Raw genomic sequence first — 12,311 nt, forward strand, 5'->3', positions numbered from 1 at the left:
AGCAGTCTTCTGAAAAGACCAGACAAAACAGTCGTCGCGGATTCGTATGAGTTAAGAGAAACTGGTCATTTCTCCCCGGGAGCAGAGTCGGAGGTTATATTTGGAAAGAAAATCTGTCTCATTGGCCTCACCAAACATAAGTTACCTTCTTCCAAACACAGTCTGGTCCAGAAAAGTTCGAAAGTGCAAGCCAAATAACTGACGACAAAGGAAATCACGTTTCCATTTAGCAAAACACATTTCGGAGTTTTTTCATGAAGAACGGCAGATGACTGGATGTGCTCAAATATTTTACAATTGGTTTTGCTGACAAAGCTAGAGTAGAACCTGGTTTGAATTACTTTAATTATCGATAGAAGCGGGAAGGCCCAGTGGGAAGAGCCTGCGGCGGTCACTCGCCTGCTCTGTGACCTTGGGCCTGTCACTGCGCCTCAGTTTCCTCCGCTGTAAAATGGGGATCCAAAATCCCATCCCACCCCCAAGGAGACTGACCGTGTGCTTATGCCCGTACACGTTGAGAAGAAATACACGCGGAACTATTTGGAAATACAGTGGGAAGCTTAGTATTTCATTCCACTTACTCGGGTTCGGAGGAAAGAGCGTGCAGCTCTTGCAGTGAATGATCTCCTTAACGACAGATACGTCCGGCGGCGGGGGCGGCGCGACCAGCCCCAAGCCCGGCATCATCGGGTTAATCGGAGTAATTCCGGCCATCATATTGAGGCTTGGGTCGAAGCTCGGCACGCAGATCGAATCTGTAAAGATGCGACGGAAAGGTCGGGTTAGGAATCTAGGCTCCTATCTGCTGTCCCGTTCCCTCGAAGCTTGTTCTCCTTCAGCTGTCTGTTTTTAAAGGAAATACAGGATAAGGAACTGCATTCGAGCAAGCTAGCTCGGGGGACAGAAATGCGAAAGCTCAAAACTACACGGAGGGAAAGGATGTCTCATTTAAAATATTAAGATGACTGAGCAGGACGCAGCATATCGAGGTGCAAAATCATGCTCCATGAAGCTGAGCTATTATTTAGTGTACGCTTTCGTATTTCAAAACACCAGTGGGTTGTTTGCTCCGCCTTAGGATCTGGAATGAAAAAGGAATATCATTTTAGCACGGAGGCGCCCTCTAAATCTGTTGACTCAGGTATTTTAAGTGACCTTGATTTACGTGCATTGCGTGAAAGCTCAATTTCTGCGGATCTGTTTGCACTGTAATGTCTCCAGAAATCATCCAGGCCCATTCCCGAGGGAGGCACGTGATCGAAGACACGATCGTCTGGCCTTGTTACGTGAGTGACGACGCAACAGTAATTGATACATTCAACTTTTAATTTCGATAAATTCCGGTCATAAATGATAGCAATGTCAAACCATTTAATAATGTTGGTATTTGTTAAGCGCTTACTATGTGCCGAGCACCGTTCTAAGCGCTGGGGTAGATACAGGGTCATCAGGTTGTCCCAGGTGAGGCTCACAGATGATCCCCATTTTACAGATGAGGGAACCGAGGCACAGAGAAGTTAAGCGACTTGCCCACGGTCACAGAGCTGACGAGTGGCGGAGCCGGGATTCGAACTCATGACCTCTGACTCCCAAGCCCGGGCTCTCTCCGCCGAGCCACGCTGCTTCTCTGTTTATTACAAGCGAAGGTGGAAAAAGGCAATCAAAAAATTGCAAGCGATAAAGGCATTTCTGGACAACTACCTCAGAATTTGAAGAATTCTAATAAGGTGTAGCAAGCAAGCGGATTCAGAGGTGAGATGGAATGACTAGGCAAGAGGAAGATCTTTCTGACTGAAATGTCAGAAGGGGTTTCTACGTAAAATGAGCGTTTTCTCATCCGAGGTCCGTTGAGAACGCGGCAGAGGGGGAATTGGGTGTAATTTCGCGAGGAGGTAAGCAGGGAGAGTGAAAGAACTTCGGAGAGTAAAAGAACCCTGCCCTTTTGTACTGTAGCGAAAACACTGGTTTTAGTGACGAGTTATGGTTTTGTGAGAAGCAGCGTGGCTCAGTGGAAAGAGCCCGGGCTCGGGAGTCGGAGGTCATGGGTTCGAATCCCGGCTCTGCCACTGGGCAGCTGGGTGACTGTGGGCGAGTCACTTCCCTTCTCTGGCCCCCAATTACCTCATCTGGAAAATGGGACTGAAGACTGTGAGCCTCACGTGGGGCAACCCGATTACCCTGCCTCTACCCCAGCGCTTAGAACAGTGCTCGGCACACAGTAAGCGCTTAACAAATACCGACATTATTATTATTATTGTTCATTATTTCTCTCTCTCCCTCTCCACCTCCCCCCATTCGGTACCCTACCCTAGCATTCTTCCAATTGGCTGGGATATAAACGGATACTACCTAGGGCCAGCAGCAAGGTGAGTCAAATCAGTGCTTAATTTGCAAAGATATTAACCATAACAACTGAATTTGAAAGAGCAACCTTTCAGTAGAGTATTATATGTTAGATGCTTCTAAATCAACGTGAGAAAATACAAACACGCAGCTCATTTTTATTTGCCTAACGGCCTAGAGGCGCAGGAGCGAGGCATTCCCACATCTAGAGGGGCCCGGGTTCCGTCGAGTTCTGACAAGCCCTGCCAAAAATTAAAAACCGCCTCTGTATAGTTTGGTTGAAGTGATCTCAGGGTTATGAGGAGCGCCTTACCTGAGAAGTAGCCTTTGTATGGGGTTAAAGTGAAAATTTCTGCCTTCTAGGAAAAACATTCCCGCCTTCGGCCCTCCCTTACCATTCGGCTGACAGGCAGCGTGGCTCAGTGGCAAGAGCCCGGGCTTGGGAGTCAGAGGTCATGGGTTCAAATCCCGGCTCTGTCAGCTGTGTGACTGTGGGAGAGTCACTTGACCTCTCTGTGCCTCAGTTCCCTCATCTGTAAAATGGAGACTAAGACCATGAGCCTCACGTGGGACAACCTGATTACGCTCTATCTACCCCAGCGCTTAGAACAGTGCTTGGCACGCAGTAAGCGCTTAACAAATACCAACATCGTCGTTATCATTAATACAGCTCCCTTTCCCCACTAATAGGGTTAAATAGGGTATTTGTTGATTACGGTACTGTTAAGCGCTTACTACGTGCCGAGCACCGTTCTAAGCACCGGGGTTGATACGAAGTAATCAGATGGGACAGAGTCCCTGTCCCACCTGGGGCTCACGGTCTTAATCCCCATTTTACAGATGAGGTAACCGAAGCCCAGAGAGGTTACGCGACTTGCCCAAGGACACACAGCAGACCGGTGGCAGAGCCGGGATTAGAACCCGCCCCTTTCCCCTACCGAATCACCGGGACGCACGGCTGTTCCCCAATCACCAGTGAATACATCAATCCTATTTTTTGGTTTCCACATCGTTTGTAACATCATAGCTACAGATAATATCCCACAACGGAACGGATCCAAAAATTCAAGGTTTGCTGCTTGAGTTAACTTTTGGTGAGACTGTTCTGGGGGCATTTTTTTTTTTTTGAGAGAAAGTGACTCAAACATCTTGATCGGCAGGAAACTAGTGAGATACCGACGAATAGCAGTGAACAATAGTTCTCATCACATAATAGCTGTCAAACAGAGGGTAGTCGGGTGTCAGAGAAGGTCTCCTGCTGCAGAGGGGATGGAGTTCAAGATCTAATCAGGACTGTGGCGGAGAGCCTGGCACATATGAAAACTTGAAGCGGGTGGTGTCAACAGGATGTCAGAGTGAATAATTTGGATCTTGGCTCGAGGTGATTTTAGGATACCTGCTCTTTTCGTGATGAGAAGCCCGGAAATGAACTCTCAGTTGCTGTGAGGACCCAGCGTCTCCCAGTTGGCTCTGAAGCACCTAATCGCCTCGTCCCCTCCTGCCTCGCCTCACTTCTCTCCTACTGCAGCTCGGCCTGCACACTTCACCCCTCTAACGTGAACTTTCTCACTGTACCTCGGTCTCATCCGACTCGCCAACGACCTTTCTGGTCTGGAACGGCCTCCCTCCTCAAACCCGACAATTACCCGCCCCCGCCCACTTGGAAGCCCTACCGAAGGCTCCTCCGAGAGACCTTCCCTGCCGAAGCCCTCTTTTCCTTTGCTTCAACTCCCTCTGCATCACCCTGACCTGGCTCCTTTAGTCATCCCCCCGCCTCCCGACCTCACAGCGCTCATGGACATATCTGTGGTCTCGACTGCGAGCCCGTGGTTGGGCGAGGATCGTCTCTATCTCTTGCCAAATTGTACTTTCCGAGGGCTCAGTACAGTCCTCCGCACACAGTGAGCATTCGGTAAATACGACCGACTGCTTGGTATTTTCTTTCTGTTTTTGCCATTAAAACCCCGGTAAAGGCCCGTATGGAGAGAGTTCTGCTCCGGCGGGGAGGTCTCAGGTTAACTGAAAATACTTTCCAGGTGTGTGGGGATAAAGAGTGAGGCATCTCAGCCACCTCCTTTGATCCTTTCAGGAGCGGGAGAGGCGGGCTACAAGATGGGACTCATTTTTCACCTCCTCTTGGACAGGGGTGGGTTGAAACTCGTCTCCCAGCTAGCTGCCCCTCCCATCCAGCAGTGACCTGAGAAGAGCCGGTGACAGTGTCCACCTCTTCCTGCTCTCTCTACTCCTCTTGCCTCGCTGTCTTGCTTTTCTCCGTCTTTCTCCGTCTCTCTTTCTACCTTCTCTCTCTACTGCCAGGTAATGATGATGATACTTACGCTATTTTGTTAAGCACCTACCAGGTGCCGGGCACTGTACTAAGCACCGGGGTGGATGCAAGCTGATCGGGTTGGACGCAGCCCCCGTCCCACGTGGGGCTCACAATCTCCATCCCCATTTTCCAGATGAGGGAAGTGAGGCCCAGAGAAGTGACTTGCCCGGGGTCACGCAGCAGACCTGTATCGGTAGTCACCGATTCTGGCTCTGGATACATCTCTGTGAAGCCCTGACTTTGCCTTTGGGCTCCTAGCTTAGTTTCTGTGGCTCGATCGGGTCCCCCTTTCTTGTCTTTTTCCACCGTCCTGCCCTCTGGAAGCCAATCCTCCACTTAGTCCCTTGCTCAAAACAAAAAGTTGGCATCTTTTAGTCCAGTGAGGTGGGCTGATTTTTCTTCATCCTCCTTGAGAGACGAACAAAAGCCAGAATGAGCTTAACTAACAGAAGGAATTTTAGCTATGAAGATAAATGATCCGACAGAGAGCTGGTTACGGGGATATAGGTTGCCATATATGGCGGTAGAATCTCCTTCCCCGGAAAGCTTTAAGAATAAGGTAAATCAATCACGAAAACAAACTGGTCCCGGTGCCCAGGACCTAAAAAGAAATCAAAGAGCACCTCCTGAAAACCAGACAGTAGATCAAAAAGAAACTGAACATTCTGTCTTTTCTCATCCCTTCTCCTGCAGGCTTTTGTTCTCCTGGCCAAGTGTTAGAGGGCAGAAGAAGGAAGGAAAAATGAGCAGGAGGATGGAGTGAGGAGTTGGATCGTCTGAGTGAAACGAATGACAATTTGGGATAAAAACGGGCTGTTCGTATCTCTTTGAGTTCTTTGATGATTTTAAAATGTTCCTGGATGATGGCTGATCTTCAGCAAAAAGGCTTCAAAGTCCCAACTAAATCATTAACACACTTTAGCTTCATTAGCGGTTTCTTTTCCCTTCACTGGACATTTCTGCTGTGGTTTTGGTGCTAGTTCTCACCTGTGATGATACGATCTGGCAAGAAGGAGAAAGGAGGATGCGTTCTTTATTTTTTTCTGCTAGATAGGCTTCTTTTAGCGGCAAGAGCACGGACTTGGGAGTCAGAGGACGAGGGTTCTAATTCGACTCCGCCACTGCTCCGTGACCTAGGGCACGCCACTTAACTTTCCTGTGCCTCAGTCACCTCCTCTGTAAAAATGGGAATTAAGAATAATAATAATAATGTTGGTATTTGTTAAGCGCTTACTTAGCGCACAGCACTGTTCTAAGCGCTGGGGGAGATACAGGGTAATCGGGTTGTCCCACGTAAGGCTCGCAGTCTTAATCCCCATTTTCCAGATGAGGGCACTGAGGCCCAGAGAAGTGAAGTGACTTGCCCGCAGTCACACGGCTGACAGGCGGCGGAGGTGGGACTCGAACCCATGACCTCTGACTCCCAAGCCCGAGCTCTTTCCACTGAGCCACGCTGGATTAAGACTGTGACCACGGCCACCTGATTACCTTCTATCTACCCCAGCGTTTAGTCCAGTGCTTGACACATAGGAAGTGCTTAAATACCAATATTATTATCCTTTTCAAAAATACAGAAAGGCATAAAATTCCCATTTCTAAATAGATAATATACGGCAGAAGAATGAGTTTAAAAATTTAGGCCACATTAATGCAAAGCTAATTTATAGGATCTCTACCCCTCCTGCCTCGGAGAACTCATTCCCTCCCACGACTTCAACTAGCGTCTCTGTGTGGATGATCCCCAAATCTCCCTCCCCAGCGCCGACCTTTTCCCTCTCCAATCTCGCATTTCTTCTGCCTCGAGGAAATCACTACTTGGATGTCCCCCCGACTCCTCAAACCTGACCCTTGGCAGCTGCGTGACTTTGGGCAAGTCACTTCACTTCTCTGGGCCTCAGTTCACTCATCTGGAAAATGGGGATTGAGACCGTGAGCCCCACGTGGGACAGGGACTGTGTCCAACCCAATCCGCTTGTATTCATTCATTCATTCAATAGCATTTATTGAGCGCTTACTATGTGCAGAGCACTGTACTAAGCCGCTTGGGATGGACAAGTCGGTAACCGATAGAGACAGTCCCTGCCCTCTGACGGGCTCACGGTCTAATCGGGGGAGACGGACAGACGAGAGCAGTGGCAATAAATAGAATCTAGGGGATGAACATCTGATTAAAACAATAGCAAATAAATAGAATGAAGGCGATGTATCCACCCCAGCGCTTAGTACAGTGCCCGGCACAGAGTTAAAGGCTTAACAAATACCAGAATCATCATCATGACGTCCAAGACCGAACTCATCTTCCCACCCAAACCCTCTCCTCCCCCTGACTTTCCCATCACTGTAGACAGTACCACCATCCTCCCTGCCTCACAAGGTAATAACTCTGCCGTTACCTTCAATTCATCTCAGTAATTCAACCGACATTTTCAATCTGTCACCAAAGCCCGTAAGTTCTACCTTCACAACATCGCTAAAATCTGCCCTTTGCCTCCCATCCAAACGGTTACTATTTTGATCCAAGCACTTTCATCCCACCGTCGGCATCAGCCTCCTCGCTGACCTCCCTGCCTCTGTCTCCCCCCACTCCAGTCCATACTTCACTCTGCTGCCCAGAAGAAACTGACCTCAGGTTATAATGATAATGTTGGCATTTGTTAGGCGCTTACTACGTGCAGAGCACTGTTCTAAGCGCTGGGGTAGATACAGGGGAATGAGGTTGTCCCGCGTGAGGCTCACAGTCTTCACCCCCATTTTACAGATGAGGGAACTGAGGCACAGAGAAGTGAAGTGACTTGCCCACAGTCACGCAGCTGACTTATCGTAAGGTTATCTTACGGTCACCAACTTAGAAGTCAGAAATTTTACCTTAAATGACTGGGCGGAGTTGGGTTTCTTCAGAAGCCTATTAGCAGCTTCAATACCATGCATCTGCAGAGAAAACACTGAAAAATTGAGTCTTCGCTCCATTCCCCGGGACACGTCACAGAATATTGGTGCGACTGCTGTTTTGCATCAGCTTTCTCATTTATAAAATGGGGATAACGTCACTTCCTCCTACCCATAAGAGGAAATCGAGAAGGTGATCTGGGTACTTGTTTGGGAAGGTGTATTCACATGCGTGATTTGATAATTCAACTCAAAATCCATTCATTCCGTTGTATTTACTAAGCGCTCACTGTGTGCGGAACACTGTACTAAGTTCTTGGGAGTGGCCAATACTACGACAAACAGACACAATCCCTGCCCACAATGAGCTTACAGTCTAGAGAGGGGAAGACAGACATTAATATAAATAAATAAATTACAGATACGTACGTAAGTGCTGTGGGGCCGGGAGGAGGGAATAATAATCCAAAGGAGCAATTTTTTCATCACGTTCTTGACTTGGCTTTAGGATGAGAATGAGTCAATAATGCTAAAGCTTGTAATTAAAATATCTAATTAGCAGCAGCAAGGCTTCTTTTAAAATTAAATAGAAAACTATATTCGTATTGTATTTTAAAATTCTGCCGTATTTTAGAGTAAGCGAGCTCTAATAGACATTTATGATAAATTTATGATAAACATTTAAAATAAGAAGTGGATTCTCATCGGAGAATTGAAATGTTTTGTGTGCGATCTCTGAAACAGATACTAAGACAGAAGAGGTGTGTTTTTTCTCATTTAAACATCAGCTGCAAAGGAAATATGAATTCTTAAAGTCCTGCAGCACACATTTTATAAACAGAGACCTCATATCATCAATAAAACATCTGGAGTCTACCTTTATTAGCAACATACACTGGCAGAATGTGAATTGCTTTAGCACTGAATTGCTATGGCAGGTCATTTTAGCTTTTTCAGGGGAGATGTGGGTCCATGTTTGAATATAAGATACCACCCTTCCGGGAAGGGACTTCAAAAGTCCGCGATTGAGTGGAGAAATGATCTTTGGAGTTAAAGGGTAGTGAAATACGTAAAAATGAGGTAAGCTGAGCAACGTGGATTTTTTTTTTTTAATTTCCTAACAGTGTGGAAATCCTACGGCGGGGCTGGCAACAGTTACAATTGACCCCCCCTGAAATTTCGGGCTTGGACTTCAGATTTAGCAGAGGAACAGCAACATCTCCTGAGTACTTACGACTGCAAAATCCCGTCCTCGCACTTGGAGAGGACACGATAAAGGAAAAGACACAATCCATTCCTCCAACTGCTTAAACTCTGACAAAGACAGAGGTCTCAATGAGACTGGCCGGGCAATAGGGTGGAAGTAGCAACTGTCAGATCTTCCGGCCGGAGAAGGGCAGGCAGAAATTCCTAGCGGTACCCGACAGAGTTGAGACTTCCAAATCTACGATGCTCTCAATAAGCGAAAGGTTTCCGGGAAAACTTTGGTGTTCTCCTCCCTCCAATTAAACGTGGTTTTACAGTCATCAGTGGTATTAATTGAGCGCCTACTGTGTGCAGAGCACCACGCCAAGCATTTGCCAGAGTACAACAGAGTTGGGAGACACATCCCCCTCCCGTAATCTACCTCTCCTGCCCATCCTATGATTGGTTCCTTCAGGCAGAGTCTGATTAGGAGGAAAAATTCCCTGCTGAGTCCTTGCATACCTAGGTCAGATGTGACTGGTCGGAGAATCCGCCGGCTGAATCCCCCGGCCGCGGACACGATCCCCTACGGTTCCAAACCTGCGAGGGTGAGTACAAGCGGGTGTCTTAAGTGCCCACGCTTTCTTGCTTCTCGAGTACCCGGACCCTCTGCCCTGACTTCTGACTATAAGACCTGGGCTTTCTCTGTAGCCAAAGCAAAACTCCAGTGAAAGAGGTATCAGAAACTGTGGGTGGGAGGAAGAAGTGACTAGCTTAGGAACTAGGCTTCCATTTCAGGAAAAAATGGGGGTAAATAAGTGGTCTCCAGGGAGCTGGAGAAACTTCCTTGATGGCTTTTCTCCTGCTTCTCCACAAATCCACATAAAACCCCTGCGCGTTTCTTCCTTGCTGGGTTCCCAGACTGGGGAAAGCGAGGGGAGGGGAATAATAATAATAATGATGATGATAATGATGGTATTTATTAAGCACTTACTGATCTAAGCACGGGGGAAGATACAAGGTAATCAGTTTGTCCCACGTGGGGCTCACAGTCTTAATTCCCATTTTCCAGATGAGGGAACTGAGGCCCAGAGAAGTGAAGTGACTTGCCCCAAGTCACAGAGCTGATAAGTGGTGGAGCCAGGATTAGAACCCATGACCTCTGATTCCCAAGCCCGGGCTCTTTCCACTAAGCCACGCCTCTTCTCCTGGTCCTCATGCTTCCCGTGGGAAGAGAGGTCCGGGGAGTCGAGCATTCTATTCCCAGGCTTTCAGCTACAGGAGTTGCTGCCCGGATCATCTTTCTACCGAAACGCTCTGGGCATTTCCTCCTCAAGAATCTCCAGTGGTTGCCCATCAACCTCCATATCAAGCAAAAACTCCTCACTCTTGGCTGTCCATGCCCTTGCCTCCTTCCACCTCACCTCCCTTCTCTCCTTTCCCAGCCCAGCCCGCACACTCCGCTCCTCTGGTGCGAACCTTCTCCCTGTGCCTCGTTCTCGCCTGGCCCACCGCGTCCCACCTCCGGCCTGGAACGTCCTCCCTCCTCAAATCCGCCAATCTCATCCCCCCCCCCCACAAAGCCCTACTGAAGGCTCACCTCCTCTGGGAGGCCTTCCCAGACTAAGTCCCCCTTTTCCTCAGCTCCCCCTCCCCTCCCCATCACCCCGACTCGCCCCCTTTGTGAGTTGAATGAGAGAGATGAGTCGAGGATCACGCCGAGGCAATGGGCTCGTGAGACAGGATGGATGTCCTCGGTGATGGGAAAGTCAAGTGGATGAAGGGGTTTGAGTGGGAAGAAAAGGAGCCCTCTTTGGGACCCGTTATGTGCGAGGAGTCGGCGGGACATCCACGTAGAGATGCCCTGTAGGCAGGAGGAACGGCGAGACTGCGGAGGAGCGAAATCAGGCCCGGAGATGTAGATTTGGGAATCATCTCCATAAAGATGGGAGTTGAAGCCATGGGAGTGATTGAGTTTTCCAAGGGAGTGGGTGTAGATGATAAGCTTCATGGCGTTGTTCTTAGCAACAAGAAATGAGCGCGCTGCTAAGAGCTCTTTGAAGACGGGAGAGGGTACAGAACTTCTTGTTTCCAGAGCAGATTCATGTTCTCTATCGCCTCTCTCCCTCCCTCTTATTCACACCAGAGACTTTCTCGTTTTCAGGTGCCTGAAACCGTTGAGATCAAGTATTTACCAGATCCTCTAGTTGATTCTCTCCAAATTTTACTTTGAAAAAAAACAACTAGGGCATTAATTGATCAGTCCTCACTCTCAGTATAGGTACGTGACTCTGTATCCATTCATTCATTCAATCGTATTTATTGAGCACTTACGTGCGCAGAGCACTGTACTAAGCAGTTGGGAAAGTACAATATAGCAATAAAGAGGGACAATCCCTGCCCACAGCGAGCTCACAGTCTAGAAGGGGGGAGAGACAGACATCAATATAAATAGATATATTTAATAGAAAGAATAAACGTATTCAAATAAAATAAAAATATTCAAATAAAAAATGAAAATATTCAAAATAATAGAATCGTAGATATACACTTAAGTGCTGTGGAGCTGGGGGCGGCGGGAAGAGCAAAGGGAGCGAGTCGGGGAGACGCGGAAGGGAGTGGGAGATGAGGAAAAGTGGGGCTTAATCTGGGAAAGCCTCTTGGAGGAGATGGGCCTCTAGTAAGGCTTTTAAGAGAGGGAGAGTGATTGTCTGGAGGATCTGCACGATAAAAACACTGCAAAAAGATGTACTGAACGAGATCCAATGTTTTGGGTTTCTTTCATTTAACTATTAGCCGTCTTTTTGGAAACTTCCCTTTTGCACGTAGAAATGACTGGCTATTACTTGAGAACAGGTTGACAAATCTCTGTGGAGCAGCAGTCCGTATATTTAAAGGCCACAGTGTCGGTTTAACTCTTTTGGGCATTGGGCCTCCTCATGGTAAAGAATTCTTTCCACCTTTTCACTGAAGGCGGGAAGGCAACCTTGGTCCTGAGAGACTTCGAAGTGCCGCTTCAATTAAGTGAGGAGGAAAGAATAAGAAGTATTGTGGTATTTAGTAAACGTTTACTAAATTCTGTATTAAATGCAGGGGAGATGCAATACAATCAGGTTGGACAAAGTCACTGTCCCACGTAGGGCTCGCGGTCTAAAGTAGGAGGGCGAATAGGTTGTGAATCCTCACTGTGCAAAAGAGAAAACTGAGGTACAGAGAAGTTGAGTCGTGGCTCAGTGGAAAGAGCCAGGGCTTGGGAGTCAGAGGTCATGGGTTCGAATCCCGGCTCTGCCACTTGGCAGCTGTGTGACTGTGGGCGAGTCACTTAACTTCTCTGTGCCTCAGTTACCTCATCTGTAAAATGGGGCTTAACTGTGAGCCTCACGTGGGACAACCTGATTACCTTGTATCTCCCCCAGCGCTTAGAACAGTGCTCTGCACATAGTAAGCGCTTAACAAATACCAACGTTATCATTATTAAGTGGCTTGCCCAAGGTCATCCGGCAGGCAACTGGTGGAGCCAGGATTAGAAACCAAATCTTCTGAATCCCAGGCTCGTGCTCTATCCGCT

General features: G+C 48.0%; 1 protein-coding gene across 6 annotated transcripts in view; it reads right to left on the reverse strand.

Annotated features, from left to right (window-relative positions):
* ENOX1 (ecto-NOX disulfide-thiol exchanger 1) overlaps positions 1-12,311 on the reverse strand; it is a 420,263-nt gene that overhangs the window by 147,344 nt on the left and 260,608 nt on the right. For all 6 annotated transcript variants that reach the window (XM_039914912.1, XM_039914913.1, XM_029048127.2 and 3 more), the window contains exon 5: positions 582-755. In XM_039914912.1, the coding sequence (XP_039770846.1) occupies positions 582-755 (174 nt within the window). The remainder of the gene's footprint in view (positions 1-581; positions 756-12,311) is intronic.

The sequence above is a fragment of the Ornithorhynchus anatinus genome, chromosome 20 (genome assembly GCF_004115215.2).
Source record: "Ornithorhynchus anatinus isolate Pmale09 chromosome 20, mOrnAna1.pri.v4, whole genome shotgun sequence".
NCBI lineage: Eukaryota > Metazoa > Chordata > Mammalia > Monotremata > Ornithorhynchidae > Ornithorhynchus > Ornithorhynchus anatinus.